Source organism: Ascaphus truei, chromosome 3, assembly GCF_040206685.1.
Source record: "Ascaphus truei isolate aAscTru1 chromosome 3, aAscTru1.hap1, whole genome shotgun sequence".
In the NCBI taxonomy this organism is placed as follows: domain Eukaryota; kingdom Metazoa; phylum Chordata; class Amphibia; order Anura; family Ascaphidae; genus Ascaphus; species Ascaphus truei.
The window spans coordinates 434,202,433-434,220,345 of NC_134485.1; the positions used below are offsets into that span (position 1 = coordinate 434,202,433).

Sequence of the window (17,913 nt, forward strand, 5' to 3'; positions counted from 1 at the left end):
CAGAGTCAGACCTGCATACACATGCCCAGAGTCAGACCTGCATACACATGCCCAGAGTCAGACCTGCATACACATGCCCAGAGGCAGACCTGCATACACATGCCCAGAGGCAGACCTGCATACACATGCCCAGAGGCAGACCTGCATACACATGCCCAGAGGCAGACCTGCATACACATGCCCAGAGGCAGACCTGCATACACATGCCCAGAGGCAGACCTGCATACACATGCCCAGAGGCAGACCTGCATACACATGCCCAGAGGCATACCTGCATACACATGCCCAGAGGCAGACCTGCATACACATGCCCAGAGGCAGACCTGCATACACATGCCCAGAGGCAGACCTGCATACACATGCCCAGAGGCAGACCTGCATACACATGCCCAGAGTCAGACCTGCATACACATGCCCACCTGCATACACATGCCCAGGGGCAGACCTGCATACACATGCCCAGAGGCAGACCTGCATACACATGCCCAGAAGCAGACCTGCATACACATGCCCAGGGGCAGACCTGCATACACATGCCCAGAGTCAGACCTGCATACACATGCCCAGAGGCAGACCTGCATACACATGCCCAGGGGCAGACCTGCATACACATGCCCAGAGTCAGACCTGCATACACATGCCCAGAGGCAGACCTGCATACACATGCCCAGAGTCAGACCTGCATACACATGCCCAGAGGCAGACCTGCATACACATGCCCAGGGGCAGACCTGCATACACATGCCCAGAGGCAGACCTGCATACACATGCCCAGAGGCAGACCTGCATACACATGCCCAGAGGCAGACCTGCATACACATGCCCAGAGGCAGACCTGGATACACATGCCCAGAGGCAGACCTGCATACACATGCCCAGAGGCAGACCTGCATACACATGCCCAGAGGCAGACCTGCATACACATGCCCAGAGGCAGACCTGCATACACATGCCCAGGGGCACACCTGCATACACATGCCCAGAGGCAGACCTGCATACACATGCCCAGAGGCAGACCTGCATGCACATGCCCAGAGGCAGACCTGCATACACATGCCCAGAGGCAGACCTGCATACACATGCCCAGAGGCAGACCTGCATACACATGCCCAGGGGCTGACCTGCATACACATGCCCAGAGGCAGATCTGCATACGCATGCCCAGAGGCAGACCTGCATACACATGCCCAGAGGCAGACCTGCATACACATGCCCAGAGGCAGACCTGCATACACATGCCCAGAGGCAGACCTGCATACACATGCCCAGAGGCAGACCTGCATACACATGCCCAGGGGCAGACCTGCATACACATGCCCAGAGGCAGACCTGCATACACATGCCCAGAGGCAGACCTGCATACACATGCCCAGAGGCAGACCTGCATACACATGCCCAGAGGCAGACCTGCATACACATGCCCAGAGGCAGACCTGCATACACATGCCCAGAGGCAGACCTGCATACACATGCCCAGAGGCAGACCTGCATACACATGCCCAGAGGCAGACCTGCATACACATGCCCAGGGGCAGACCTGCATACACATGCCCAGAGGCAGACCTGCATACACATGCCCATAGGCAGACCTGCATGCACATGCCCAGAGGCAGACCTGCATACACATGCCCAGAGGCAGACCTGCATACACATGCCCAGAGGCAGACCTGCATACACATGCCCAGGGGCTGACCTGCATACACATGCCCAGAGGCAGACCTACATACACATGCCCAGAGGCAGACCTGCATACACATGCCCAGAGGCAGACCTGCATACACATGCCCAGAGGCAGACCTGCATACACATGCCCAGAGGCAGACCTGCATACACATGCCCAGAGGCAGACCTGCATACACATGCCCAGAGGCAGACCTGCATACACATGCCCAGAGTCAGACCTGCATACACATGCCCACCTGCATACACATGCCCAGAGGCAGACCTGCAGACACGTGCCCAGAGGCAGACCTGCATACACATGCCCACCTGCATACACATGCCCAGGGGCAGACCTGCATACACATGCCCACCTGCATACACATGCCCAGAGGCAGACCTGCATACACATGCCCAGGGGCAGACCTGCATACACATGCCCACCTGCATACACATGCCCAGAGGCAGACCTGCATACACATGCCCAGAGTCAGACCTGCATACACATGCCCAGAGGCAGACCTGCATACACATGCCCAGAGGCAGACCTGCATACACATGCCCAGAGGCAGACCTGCATACACATGCCCAGAGTCAGACCTGCATACACATGCCCACCTGCATACACATGCCCAGAGGCAGACCTGCATACACATGCCCAGAGGCAGACCTGCATACACATGCCCAGGGGCAGACCTGCATACACATGCCCAGAGGCAGACCTGCATACACATGCCCAGAGGCAGACCTGCATACACATGCCCAGGGGCACACCTGCATACACATGCCCAGAGGCAGACCTGCATACACATGCCCAGAGGCAGACCTGCATACACATGCCCAGGGGCAGACCTGCATACACATGCCCAGAGGCAGACCTGCATACACATGCCCACCTGCATACACATGCCCAGAGGCAGACCTGCAGACACGTGCCCAGAGGCAGACCTGCATACACATGCCCACCTGCATACACATGCCCAGGGGCAGACCTGCAGACACATGGCCACCTGCATACACATGCCCAGGGGCAGACCTGCATACACATGCCCACCTGCATACACATGCCCAGAGGCAGACCTGCATACACATGCCCAGGGGCAGACCTGCATACACATGCCCACCTGCATACACATGCCCAGAGGCAGACCTGCATACACATGCCCAGAGGCAGACCTGCATACACATGCCCAGAGGCAGACCTGCATACACATGCCCAGAGTCAGACCTGCATACACATGCCCACCTGCATACACATGCCCAGAGGCAGACCTGCATACACATGCCCAGAGGCAGACCTGCATACACATGCCCAGGGGCAGACCTGCATACACATGCCCAGAGGCAGACCTGCATACACATGCCCAGAGGCAGACCTGCATACACATGCCCAGGGGCAGACCTGCATACACATGCCCAGAGGCAGACCTGCATACACATGCCCACCTGCATACACATGCCCAGAGGCAGACCTGCATACACATGCCCAGAGGCAGACCTGCATACACATGCCATGGGGCAGACCTGCATACACATGCCCAGAGGCAGACCTGCATACACATGCCCAGAGGCAGACCTGCATACACATGCCCAGGGGCAGACCTGCATACACATGCCCAGAGGCAGACCTGCATACACATGCCCAGAGTCAGACCTGCATACACATGCCCACCTGCATACACATGCCCAGAGTCAGACCTGCATACACATGCCCACCTGCATACACATGCCCAGAGTCAGACCTGCATACACATGCCCACCTGCATACACATGCCCAGAGTCAGACCTGCATACACATGCCCAGAGGCAGACCTGCATACACATGCCCAGAGGCAGACCTGCATACACATGCCCAGAGGCAGACCTGCATACACATGCCCATAGGCAGACCTGCATACACATGCCCAGAGGCAGACCTGCATAAACATGCCCAGAGGCAGACCTGCATACACATGCCCAGAGTCAGACCTGCATACACATGCCCAGAGGCAGACCTGCATACACATTCCCAGAGGCAGACCTGCATACACATGCCCAGAGGCAGACCTGCATACACATGCCCAGAGGCAGACCTGCATACACATGCCCAGAGGCAGACCTGCATACACATGCCCAGAGGCAGACCTGCATACACATGCCCAGAGGCAGACCTGCATACACATGCCCAGAGGCAGACCTGCATACACATGCCCAGAGTCAGACCTGCATACACATGCCCACCTGCATACACATGCCCAGAGGCAGACCTGCAGACACGTGCCCAGAGGCAGACCTGCATACACATGCCCACCTGCATACACATGCCCAGGGGCAGACCTGCATACACATGCCCACCTGCATACACATGCCCAGAGGCAGACCTGCATACACATGCCCAGGGGCAGACCTGCATACACATGCCCACCTGCATACACATGCCCAGAGGCAGACCTGCATACACATGCCCAGAGTCAGACCTGCATACACATGCCCAGAGGCAGACCTGCATACACATGCCCAGAGGCAGACCTGCATACACATGCCCAGAGTCAGACCTGCATACACATGCCCACCTGCATACACATGCCCAGAGGCAGACCTGCATACACATGCCCAGAGGCAGACCTGCATACACATGCCCAGGGGCAGACCTGCATACACATGCCCAGAGGCAGACCTGCATACACATGCCCAGGGGCACACCTGCATACACATGCCCAGAGGCAGACCTGCATACACATGCCCAGAGGCAGACCTGCATACACATGCCCAGGGGCAGACCTGCATACACATGCCCAGAGGCAGACCTGCATACACATGCCCACCTGCATACACATGCCCAGAGTCAGACCTGCATACACATGCCCAGAGGCAGACCTGCATACACATGCCCAGAGTCAGACCTGCATACACATGCCCAGAGGCAGACCTGCATACACATGCCCAGAGGCAGACCTGCATACACATGCCCAGAGGCACACCTGCATACACATGCCCAGAGTCAGACCTGCATACACATGCCCAGAGGCAGACCTGCATACACATGCCCAGAGGCAGACCTGCATACACATGCCCAGAGGCAGACCTGCATACACATGCCCAGAGGCAGACCTGCATACACATGCCCATAGGCAGACCTGCATACACATGCCCAGAGGCAGACCTGCATACACATGCCCAGAGGCAGACCTGCATACACATGCCCAGAGTCAGACCTGCATACACATGCCCAGAGGCAGACCTGCATACACATGCCCAGAGGCAGACCTGCATACACATGCCCAGAGGCAGACCTGCATACACATGCCCAGAGGCAGACCTGCATACACATGCCCAGAGGCAGACCTGCATACACATGCCCAGAGGCAGACCTGCATACACATGCCCAGAGGCAGACCTGCATACACATGCCCAGAGGCAGACCTGCATACACATGCCCAGAGGCAGACCTGCATACACATGCCCAGAGTCAGACCTGCATACACATGCCCACCTGCATACACATGCCCAGAGGCAGACCTGCAGACACGTGCCCAGAGGCAGACCTGCATACACATGCCCACCTGCATACACATGCCCAGGGGCAGACCTGCATACACATGCCCACCTGCATACACATGCCCAGAGGCAGACCTGCATACACATGCCCAGGGGCAGACCTGCATACACATGCCCACCTGCATACACATGCCCAGAGGCAGACCTGCATACACATGCCCAGAGTCAGACCTGCATACACATGCCCAGAGGCAGACCTGCATACACATGCCCAGAGGCAGACCTGCATACACATGCCCAGAGGCAGACCTGCATACACATGCCCAGAGTCAGACCTGCATACACATGCCCACCTGCATACACATGCCCAGAGGCAGACCTGCATACACATGCCCAGAGGCAGACCTGCATACACATGCCCAGAGGCAGACCTGCATACACATGCCCAGGGGCAGACCTGCATACACATGCCCAGAGGCAGACCTGCATACACATGCCCAGAGGCAGACCTGCATACACATGCCCAGGGGCACACCTGCATACACATGCCCAGAGGCAGACCTGCATACACATGCCCAGAGGCAGACCTGCATACACATGCCCAGGGGCAGACCTGCATACACATGCCCAGAGGCAGACCTGCATACACATGCCCACCTGCATACACATGCCCAGAGTCAGACCTGCATACACATGCCCAGAGGCAGACCTGCATACACATGCCCAGAGTCAGACCTGCATACACATGCCCAGAGGCAGACCTGCATACACATGCCCCAGAGGCAGACCTGCATACACATGCCCAGAGGCAGACCTGCATACACATGCCCAGAGGCAGACCTGCATACACATGCCCAGAGGCAGACCTGCATACACATGCCCAGAGGCATACCTGCATACACATGCCCAGAGGCAGACCTGCATACACATGCCCAGAGGCAGACCTGCATACACATGCCCAGAGGCAGACCTGCATACACATGCCCAGAGGCAGACCTGCATACACATGCCCAGAGGCAGACCTGCATACACATGCCCAGAGTCAGACCTGCATACACATGCCCACCTGCATACACATGCCCAGGGGCAGACCTGCATACACATGCCCAGAGGCAGACCTGCATACACATGCCCAGAGGCAGACCTGCATACACATGCCCAGAGTCAGACCTGCATACACATGCCCAGAGGCAGACCTGCATACACATGCCCAGAGGCAGACCTGCATACACATGCCCAGAGGCAGACCTGCATACACATGCCCAGAGTCAGACCTGCATACACATGCCCACCTGCATACACATGCCCAGAGGCAGACCTGCATACACATGCCCAGAGGCAGACCTGCATACACATGCCCAGGGGCAGACCTGCATACACATGCCCAGAGGCAGACCTGCATACACATGCCCAGAGGCAGACCTGCATACACATGCCCAGGGGCACACCTGCATACACATGCCCAGAGGCAGACCTGCATACACATGCCCAGAGGCAGACCTGCATACACATGCCCAGGGGCAGACCTGCATACACATGCCCAGAGGCAGACCTGCATACACATGCCCAGAGTCAGACCTGCATACACATGCCCAGGGGCAGACCTGCATACACATGCCCACCTGCATACACATGCCCAGAGTCAGACCTGCATACACATGCCCAGAGTCAGACCTGCATACACATGCCCAGAGGCAGACCTGCATACACATGCCCAGAGGCAGACCTGCATACACATGCCCAGAGGCAGACCTGCATACACATGCCCAGAGGCAGACCTGCATACACATGCCCAGAGGCAGACCTGCATACACATGCCCAGAGGCAGACCTGCATACACATGCCCAGAGGCAGACCTGCATACACATGCCCAGAGGCAGACCTGCATACACATGCCCAGAGGCAGACCTGCATACACATGCCCAGAGGCAGACCTGCATACACATGCCCAGAGGCAGACCTGCATACACATGCCCAGAGGCAGACCTGCATACACATGCCCAGAGGCAGACCTGCATACACATGCCCAGAGGCAGACCTGCATACACATGCCCAGAGGCAGACCTGCATACACATGCCCAGGGGCACACCTGCATACACATGCCCAGAGGCAGACCTGCATACACATGCCCAGAGGCAGACCTGCATACACATGCCCAGAGGCAGACCTGCATACACATGCCCAGAGGCAGACCTGCATACACATGCCCAGAGGCAGACCTGCATACACATGCCCAGGGGCTGACCTGCATACACATGCCCAGAGGCAGACCTGCATACACATGCCCAGAGGCAGACCTGCATACACATGCCCAGAGGCAGACCTGCATACACATGCCCAGAGGCAGACCTGCATACACATGCCCAGAGGCAGACCTGCATACACATGCCCAGAGTCAGACCTGCATACACATGCCCAGAGGCAGACCTGCATACACATGCCCAGAGGCAGACCTGCATACACATGCCCAGAGGCAGACCTGCATACACATGCCCAGAGGCAGACCTGCATACACATGCCCAGAGGCAGACCTGCCTACACATGCCCACCTGCATACACATGCCCAGGGGCAGACCTGCATACACATGCCCAGAGGCAGACCTGCATACACATGCCCAGAGGCAGACCTGCATACACATGCCCAGAAGCAGACCTGCATACACATGCCCAGGGGCAGACCTGCATACACATGCCCAGAGTCAGACCTGCATACACATGCCCAGAGGCAGACCTGCATACACATGCCCAGGGGCAGACCTGCATACACATGCCCAGGGGCAGACCTGCATACACATGCCCAGAGGCAGACCTGCATACACATGCCCAGAGTCAGACCTGCATACACATGCCCAGAGGCAGACCTGCATACACATGCCCAGGGGCAGACCTGCATACACATGCCCAGAGGCAGACCTGCATACACATGCCCAGAGGCAGACCTGCATACACATGCCCAGAGGCAGACCTGCATACACATGCCCAGAGGCAGACCTGCATACACATGCCCAGAGGCAGACCTGCATACACATGCCCAGAGGCAGACCTGCATACACATGCCCAGAGGCAGACCTGCATACACATGCCCACCTGCATACACATGCCCAGAGGCAGACCTGCATACACATGCCCAGAGGCAGACCTGCATACACATGCCCAGAGGCAGACCTGCATACACATGCCCAGAGGCAGACCTGCATACACATGCCCAGAGGCAGACCTACATACACATGCCCAGGGGCACACCTGCATACACATGCCCAGAGGCAGACCTGCATACACATGCCCAGAGGCAGACCTGCATACACATGCCCAGAGGCAGACCTGCATACACATGCCCAGAGGCAGACCTGCATACACATGCCCAGAGGCAGACCTGAATACACATGCCCAGGGGCTGACCTGCATACACATGCCCAGAGGCAGACCTGCATACACATGCCCAGAGGCAGACCTGCATACACATGCCCAGAGGCAGACCTGCATACACATGCCCAGAGGCAGACCTGCATACACATGCCCAGGGGCAGACCTGCATACACATGCCCAGAGTCAGACCTGCATACACATGCCCACCTGCATACACATGCCCAGAGGCAGACCTGCATACACATGCCCAGGGGCTGACCTGCATACACATGCCCAGAGTCAGACCTGCATACACATGCCCACCTGCATACACATGCCCAGGGGCAGACCTGCATACACATGCCCAGAGGCAGACCTGCATACACATGCCCAGAGGCAGACCTGCATACACATGCCCAGGGGCTGACCTGTAACACATGCCCAGAGGCAGACCTGCATACACATGCCCAGAGGCAGACCTGCATACACATGCCCAGGGGCTGACCTGCATACACATGCCCAGAGGCAGACCTGCATACACATGCCCAGAGGCAGACCTGCATACACATGCCCAGAGGCAGACCTGCATACACATGCCCTGAGGCAGACCTGCATACACATGCCCAGAGGCAGACCTGCATACACATGCCCAGAGGCAGACCTGCATACACATGCCCAGAGGCAGACCTGCATACACATGCCCAGAGTCAGACCTGCATACACATGCCCGGGGGCAGACCTGCATACACATGCCCAGGGGCAGACCTGCATACACATGCCCAGAGGCAGACCTGCATACACATGCCCACCTGCATACACATGCCCAGAGGCAGACCTGCATACACATGCCCAGGGGCTGACCTGCATACACATGCCCAGAGGCAGACCTGCATACACATGCCCAGGGGCTGACCTGCATACACATGCCCAGAGTCAGACCTGCATACACATGCCCACCTGCATACACATGCCCAGAGGCAGACCTGCATACACATGCCCAGAGTCAGACCTGCATACACATGCCCAGAGGCAGACCTGCATACACATGCCCAGAGGCAGACCTACATACACATGCCCAGGGGCACACCTGCATACACATGCCCAGAGGCAGACCTGCATACACATGCCCAGAAGCAGACCGGCATACACATGCCCAGAGTCAGACCTGCATACACATGCCCAGAGCCAGACCTGCATACACATGCACAGAGTCAGACCTGCATACACATGCCCACCTGCATACACATGCCCAGAGTCAGACCTGCATACACATGCCCAGAGGCACACCTGCATAGACATGCCCAGAGGCAGACCTGCAGACACGTGCCCAGAGGCAGACCTGCATACACATGCCCACCTGCATACACATGCCCAGGGGCAGACCTGCATACACATGCCCACCTGCATACACATGCCCAGAGGCAGACCTGCATACACATGCCCAGGGGCAGACCTGCATACACATGCCCACCTGCATACACATGCCCAGAGGCAGACCTGCATACACATGCCCAGAGGCAGACCTGCATACACATGCCCAGAGGCAGACCTGCATACACATGCCCAGAGGCAGACCTGCATACACATGCCCACCTGCATACACATGCCCAGAGGCAGACCTGCATACACATGCCCAGAGGCAGACCTGCATACACATGCCCAGGGGCAGACCTGCATACACATGCCCAGAGGCAGACCTGCATACACATGCCCAGAGGCAGACCTGCATACACATGCCCAGGGGCAGACCTGCATACACATGCCCAGAGGCAGACCTGCATACACATGCCCACCTGCATACACATGCCCAGAGGCAGACCTGCATACACATGCCCAGAGGCAGACCTGCATACACATGCCCAGGGGCAGACCTGCATACACATGCCCAGAGGCAGACCTGCATACACATGCCCAGAGGCAGACCTGCATACACATGCCCAGGGGCAGACCTGCATACACATGCCCACCTGCATACACATGCCCAGAGTCAGACCTGCATACACATGCCCAGAGGCAGACCTGCATACACATGCCCAGAGGCAGACCTGCATACACATGCCCAGAGGCAGACCTGCATACACATGCCCATAGGCAGACCTGCATACACATGCACAGAGGCAGACCTGCATACACATGCCCAGAGGCAGACCTGCATACACATGCCCAGAGTCAGACCTGCATACACATGCCCAGAGGCAGACCTGCATACACATGCCCAGAGGCAGACCTGCATACACATGCCCAGAGGCAAACCTGCATACACATGCCCAGAGGCAGACCTGCATACACATGCCCAGAGGCAGACCTGCATACACATGCCCAGAGGCAGACCTGCATACACATGCCCAGAGGCAGACCTGCATACACATGCCCAGAGGCAGACCTGCATACACATGCCCAGAGTCAGACCTGCATACACATGCCCACCTGCATACACATGCCCAGAGGCAGACCTGCAGACACGTGCCCAGAGGCAGACCTGCATACACATGCCCACCTGCATACACATGCCCAGGGGCAGACCTGCATACACATGCCCACCTGCATACACATGCCCAGAGGCAGACCTGCATACACATGCCCAGGGGCAGACCTGCATACACATGCCCACCTGCATACACATGCCCAGAGGCAGACCTGCATACACATGCCCAGAGTCAGACCTGCATACACATGCCCAGAGGCAGACCTGCATACACATGCCCAGAGGCAGACCTGCATACACATGCCCAGAGGCAGACCTGCATACACATGCCCAGAGTCAGACCTGCATACACATGCCCACCTGCATACACATGCCCAGAGGCAGACCTGCATACACATGCCCAGAGGCAGACCTGCATACACATGCCCAGGGGCAGACCTGCATACACATGCCCAGAGGCAGACCTGCATACACATGCCCAGAGGCACACCTGCATACACATGCCCAGGGGCACACCTGCATACACATGCCCAGAGGCAGACCTGCATACACATGCCCATAGGCAGACCTGCATACACATGCCCAGAGGCAGACCTGCATACACATGCCCAGAGTCAGACCTGCATACACATGCCCAGGGGCAGACCTGCATACACATGCCCACCTGCATACACATGCCCAGAGTCAGACCTGCATACACATGCCCAGAGTCAGACCTGCATACACATGCCCAGAGTCAGACCTGCATACACATGCCCAGAGGCAGACCTGCATACACATGCCCAGAGGCAGACCTGCATACACATGCCCAGAGGCAGACCTGCATACACATGCCCAGAGGCAGACCTGCATACACATGCCCAGAGTCAGACCTGCATACACATGCCCAGAGGCAGACCTGCATACACATGCCCAGAGGCAGACCTGCATACACATGCCCAGAGGCAGACCTGCATACACATGCCCAGAGTCAGACCTGCATACACATGCCCACCTGCATACACATGCCCAGAGGCAGACCTGCATACACATGCCCAGAGGCAGACCTGCATACACATGCCCAGGGGCAGACCTGCATACACATGCCCAGAGGCAGACCTGCATACACATGCCCAGAGGCACACCTGCATACACATGCCCAGGGGCACACCTGCATACACATGCCCAGAGGCAGACCTGCATACACATGCCCATAGGCAGACCTGCATACACATGCCCAGAGGCAGACCTGCATACACATGCCCAGAGTCAGACCTGCATACACATGCCCAGGGGCAGACCTGCATACACATGCCCACCTGCATACACATGCCCAGAGTCAGACCTGCATACACATGCCCAGAGTCAGACCTGCATACACATGCCCAGAGTCAGACCTGCATACACATGCCCAGAGGCAGACCTGCATACACATGCCCAGAGGCAGACCTGCATACACATGCCCAGAGGCAGACCTGCATACACATGCCCAGAGGCAGACCTGCATACACATGCCCAGAGGCAGACCTGCATACACATGCCCAGAGGCATACCTGCATACACATGCCCAGAGGCAGACCTGCATACACATGCCCAGAGGCAGACCTGCATACACATGCCCAGAGGCAGACCTGCATACACATGCCCAGAGGCAGACCTGCATACACATGCCCAGAGGCAGACCTGCATACACATGCCCAGAGTCAGACCTGCATACACATGCCCACCTGCATACACATGCCCAGGGGCAGACCTGCATACACATGCCCAGAGGCAGACCTGCATACACATGCACAGAGGCAGACCTGCATACACATGCCCAGAAGCAGACCTGCATACACATGCCCAGGGGCAGACCTGCATACACATGCCCAGAGTCAGACCTGCATACACATGCCCAGAGGCAGACCTGCATACACATGCCCAGGGGCAGACCTGCATACACATGCCCAGAGTCAGACCTGCATACACATGCCCAGAGGCAGACCTGCATACACATGCCCAGAGTCAGACCTGCATACACATGCCCAGAGGCAGACCTGCATACACATGCCCAGGGGCAGACCTGCATACACATGCCCAGAGGCAGACCTGCATACACATGCCCAGAGGCAGACCTGCATACACATGCCCAGAGGCAGACCTGCATACACATGCCCAGAGGCAGACCTGCATACACATGCCCAGAGGCAGACCTGCATACACATGCCCAGAGGCAGACCTACATGCACATGCCCAGAGGCAGACCTGCATGCACATGCCCAGAGGCAGACCTGCATACACATGCCCAGAGGCAGACCTGCATACACATGCCCAGAGTCAGACCTGCATACACATGCCCAGAGGCAGACCTGCATACACATGCCCAGAGGCAGACCTGCATACACATGCCCAGAGGCAGACCTGCATACACATGCCCAGAGGCAGACCTGCATACACATGCCCAGAGGCAGACCTGCATACACATGCCCAGAGGCAGACCTGCATACACATGCCCAGAGGCAGACCTGCATACACATGCCCAGAGGCAGACCTGCATACACATGCCCAGAGGCAGACCTGCATACAACATGCCCAGAGGCAGACCTGCATACACATGCCCAGAGGCAGACCTGCATACACATGCCCAGGGGCAGACCTGCATACACATGCCAGAGGCAGACCTGCATACGCATGCCCACCTGCATACACATGCCCAGAGGCAGACCTGCATACACATGCCCAGATTCAGACCTGCATACACATGCCCAGAGGCAGACCTGCATACACATGCCCAGAGGCAGACCTGCATACACATGCCCAGAGGCAGACCTGCATACACATGCCCAGAGGCACACCTGCATACACATGCCCAGGGGCAGACCTGCATACACATGCCCAGAGTAAGACCTGCATACACATGCCCAGAGGCAGACCTGCATACACATGCCCAGAGGCAGACCTGCATACACATGCCCAGAGGCAGACCTGCATACACATGCCCACCTGCATACACATGCCCAGGGGCAGACCTGCATACACATGCCCAGAGGCAGACCTGCATACACATGCCCAGAGGCAGACCTGCATACACATGCCCAGAAGCAGACCTGCATACACATGCCCAGGGGCAGACCTGCATACACATGCCCAGAGTCAAACCTGCATACACATGCCCAGAGTCAGACCTGCATACACATGCCCAGAGGCAGACCTGCATACACATGCCCAGGGGCAGACCTGCATACACATGCCCAGAGTCAGACCTGCATACACATGCCCAGAGGCAGACCTGCATACACATGCCCAGAGTCAGACCTGCATACACATGCCCAGAGGCAGACCTGCATACACATGCCCAGGGGCAGACCTGCATACACATGCCCAGAGGCAGACCTGCATACACATGCCCAGAGGCAGACCTGCATACACATGCCCAGAGGCAGACCTGCATACACATGCCAAGAGGCAGACCTGCATACACATGCCCAGAGGCAGACCTGCATACACATGCCCAGAGGCAGACCTGCATACACATGCCCAGAGGCAGACCTACATACACATGCCCAGAGGCAGACCTGCATACACATGCCCAGAGGCAGACCTGCATACACATGCCCAGAGGCAGACCTGCATACACATGCCCACCTGCATACACATGCCCAGAGGCAGACCTGCATACACATGCCCAGAGGCAGACCTGCATACACATGCCCAGAGGCAGACCTGCATACACATGCCCAGAGGCAGACCTGCATACACATTCCCAGGGGCTGACCTGCATACACATGCCCAGAGGCAGACCTGCATACACATGCCCAGAGGCAGACCTGCATACACATGCCCAGAGGCAGACCTGCATACACATGCCCAGAGGCAGACCTGCATACACATGCCCAGGGGCTGACCTGCATACACATGCCCAGAGGCAGACCTGCATACACATGCCCAGGGGCTGACCTGCATACACATGCCCAGAGTCAGACCTGCATACACATGCCCACCTGCATACACATGCCCAGAGGCAGACCTGCATACACATGCCCAGAGGCAGACCTGCATACACATGCCCAGGGGCTGACCTGCATACACATGCCCAGAGGCAGACCTGCATACACATGCCCAGAGGCAGACCTGCATACACATGCCCAGGGGCTGACCTGCATACACATGCCCAGAGGCAGACCTGCATACACATGCCCAGAGGCAGACCTGCATACACATGCCCAGAGGCAGACCTGCATACACATGCCCAGAGGCAGACCTGCATACACATGCCCAGAGGCAGACCTGCATACACATGCCCAGAGGCAGACCTGCATACACATGCCCAGGGGCTGACCTGCATACACATGCCCAGAGGCAGACCTGCATACACATGCCCAGAGGCAGACCTGCATACACATGCCCAGGGGCTGACCTGCATACACATGCCCAGAGGCAGACCTGCATACACATGCCCAGAGGCAGACCTGCATACACATGCCCAGGGGCAGACCTGCATACACATGCCCAGAGGCAGACCTGCATACGCATGCCCACCTGCATACACATGCCCAGAGGCAGACCTGCATACACATGCCCAGATTCAGACCTGCATACACATGCCCAGAGGCAGACCTGCATACACATGCCCAGAGGCAGACCTGCATACACATGCCCAGAGGCAGACCTGCATACACATGCCCAGAGGCAGACCTGCATTCGATGTCTGTTTATTAATATGCTATGTTTCCTAGGGGAGATCCCACAGACTGTCACAAAGACAGGAACATTTATACGCGTGGAGAGTGCAGACTTTGCCACCGTTACACTGAACTGTGATGAAAACACGTGCTGCACCCTGTTTGGAGATGGGACAGAAGTGCTCGCAAAGCCCCAGGGGACTTACCAGGTGAGAGACGCCACATCACACCTCCCATTCTCTGCTCATTACATTGCATTCAGTAGAAATGATCATGCCTGTGCAAAAGTATACCTCCCTACGCAACACCCCACCTGTCATGTGTGTATGTATGTGTGTATGTATATATGAGACCCATTAAGGTCGAAACAGCTGTCTGTGGGTGGGTTTTCTGGGTATGCACCTTAACCCTGGCTGTGCTCAAAGCTGTGACTATGCAGCAAGCTTAAGCCTATAGGGAACCATGTTAAAAATGTTTTTTGAAGCAAAAAGTGGCACTGTGTGCTCATTTGCATGTCATTTCCCAGAATCCCTTGCTGCAGTGGAAGTGCTGTGTGCTGGGTGATAATGGTGAAAGATGGGGTTGCAGACCTGCCTAAGACATGCAGATGAGCATACAGTTATATATTTACATTTGCATATTTGCTTTGCTGTGGAGGGTTTTTGTCACTTTTTTTACTCACCATAACTTAGCTCAGTATGGTAAACCCCATCCTTTAGCTTCTTTGCATACCCAGTTAACCAACCCCACACTGATGAGACCCATTAAGGTTGAAACAGATCGCTTCTCGGCCTTTTGGCTAAGATCAAGCGAGATGAGTGCTCCTCTCGACCTGCACATCTATGACCAAATGCAGTACTATCCTACATGGGCTCCAGTAGGAAAGGTCTGTGGCAAGCATTTGGCCCTCTAGCTAGTTGAGAGGTGGTGTCCAGGCCCAGGACCACAGAACCCCTGAGCCTTCGGGCTAAGGGGGGATGGCATTCGAACAACCAGCCCTTCGGGGCTGGGGTGCACCCGCACAACCCTCGAAAGAGGGGATATGATGTGAACTCCCTTGCGGGCCTCGGGCCAGAGGGAGGAAGAGACGGATGTCCTGAATCCTAATGGAGGAAGGCATCAATGTCCCTGGAGACCTAGGCTTTCGGGCTGAAACCTCCAGGGAAACTGGGCACCAAGGGCGGGTCTGACTTCGGTTGGACAGTCCAAGGGCAAGCTCCCTATCCACTGAAGTGGACTGGGATCCGATGAGCGAGAGGGTGGACCCTCTCGGGAGGAAAAAAAAAAAAAAAAACCTGTCTGTGGGTGGGTTTTCTGGGTTTGCACCTTAACCCTGGCTGTGCTCAAAGCTGTGACCATGCAGCAAGCTTAAGCCTATAGGGAACCATGTTAAAAATGGTTTTTTAAGCAAAAAGTGGCACTGTGTGCTCATTTGCATGTCATTTCCCAGAATCCCTTGCTGCAGTGGGTGTGCTGGGTGATAATGGTGAAAGGCGGGGTTGCAGACCTGCCTAAGACATGCAGATGACCATACAGTTGTATTTACATTTGCATATAAATATATATATCAGTCCAGCAATCAAGGGGTTACATGTCAATTACATAAACAGTGTAATGGTTTTACGGGCCCCCACCCAATCTCACATTGGCCCCATGTGGTCTACTGGCCCCATTACATGTATGTATGTCGTGTGGTGCACCTGCTGGCTTACAGGACTCCTGAGTCTCCCACTGAGTTGGTATGGGGATATCAGCATGACTGGCATCTGAGGTAGTGTGATCAGAGTCTTACTCACATCCGATGCAGCGCCTCCACCTCATCAGGATCTCTGCGGCCGCAGGAGGATATGTCTGATGAGGACCTCCTCTGTGGTGCCCCCTTCTGTGCAATAACTCCACTCCCACACAGCAAGGGTATTGTGAAACTGGGCATCTTTATTGACATCTTTAGGCAGACTGCCCCTCACAGCGGTCGTCCTAGCCGCTCATTTCCATGTAATACATCCTTTCAGAAGTTCCTTCCCTCTCAATGGAGTTGGATCACCTCTCCCCTCAGGGAGATCACCACCTGTGTCAGGTCCCTGATCACAGTGTAGATAACTATCAATTATATCTGACAGCCTTAACTGCTGCAGACCTCCAGAACTGGATCATAACTGATCCCTTGATTAACACTCTCCAACCACCACAGAACCACTAACTTTAGGCAGTGCTGTGTCTTATATAGACTCAGAAAACAGCCACACCTCTTGTGTCACTAACAGTGGACACAGAGCATGTTACCACTCCTCTTGTGTACATATGACACCTCACCAGGGTGTGAGGGCAAACCTCCATGATTGATGCTGGCAATCCTGCATACT

At 56.4% G+C, this 17,913-nt stretch overlaps 1 protein-coding gene across 4 annotated transcripts in view; it reads left to right on the top strand.

Moving 5' to 3' along the window:
* SPAG17 (sperm associated antigen 17) overlaps positions 1-17,913 on the top strand; it is a 481,463-nt gene that overhangs the window by 392,305 nt on the left and 71,245 nt on the right. For all 4 annotated transcript variants that reach the window (XR_012800093.1, XM_075592931.1, XM_075592933.1 and 1 more), the window contains exon 31: positions 15,605-15,759. Coding sequence is in view for 3 of the 4 variants with exons in the window: in XM_075592931.1 (XP_075449046.1) it covers positions 15,605-15,759 (155 nt within the window). In the remaining variant the exon portion in view is untranslated. The remainder of the gene's footprint in view (positions 1-15,604; positions 15,760-17,913) is intronic.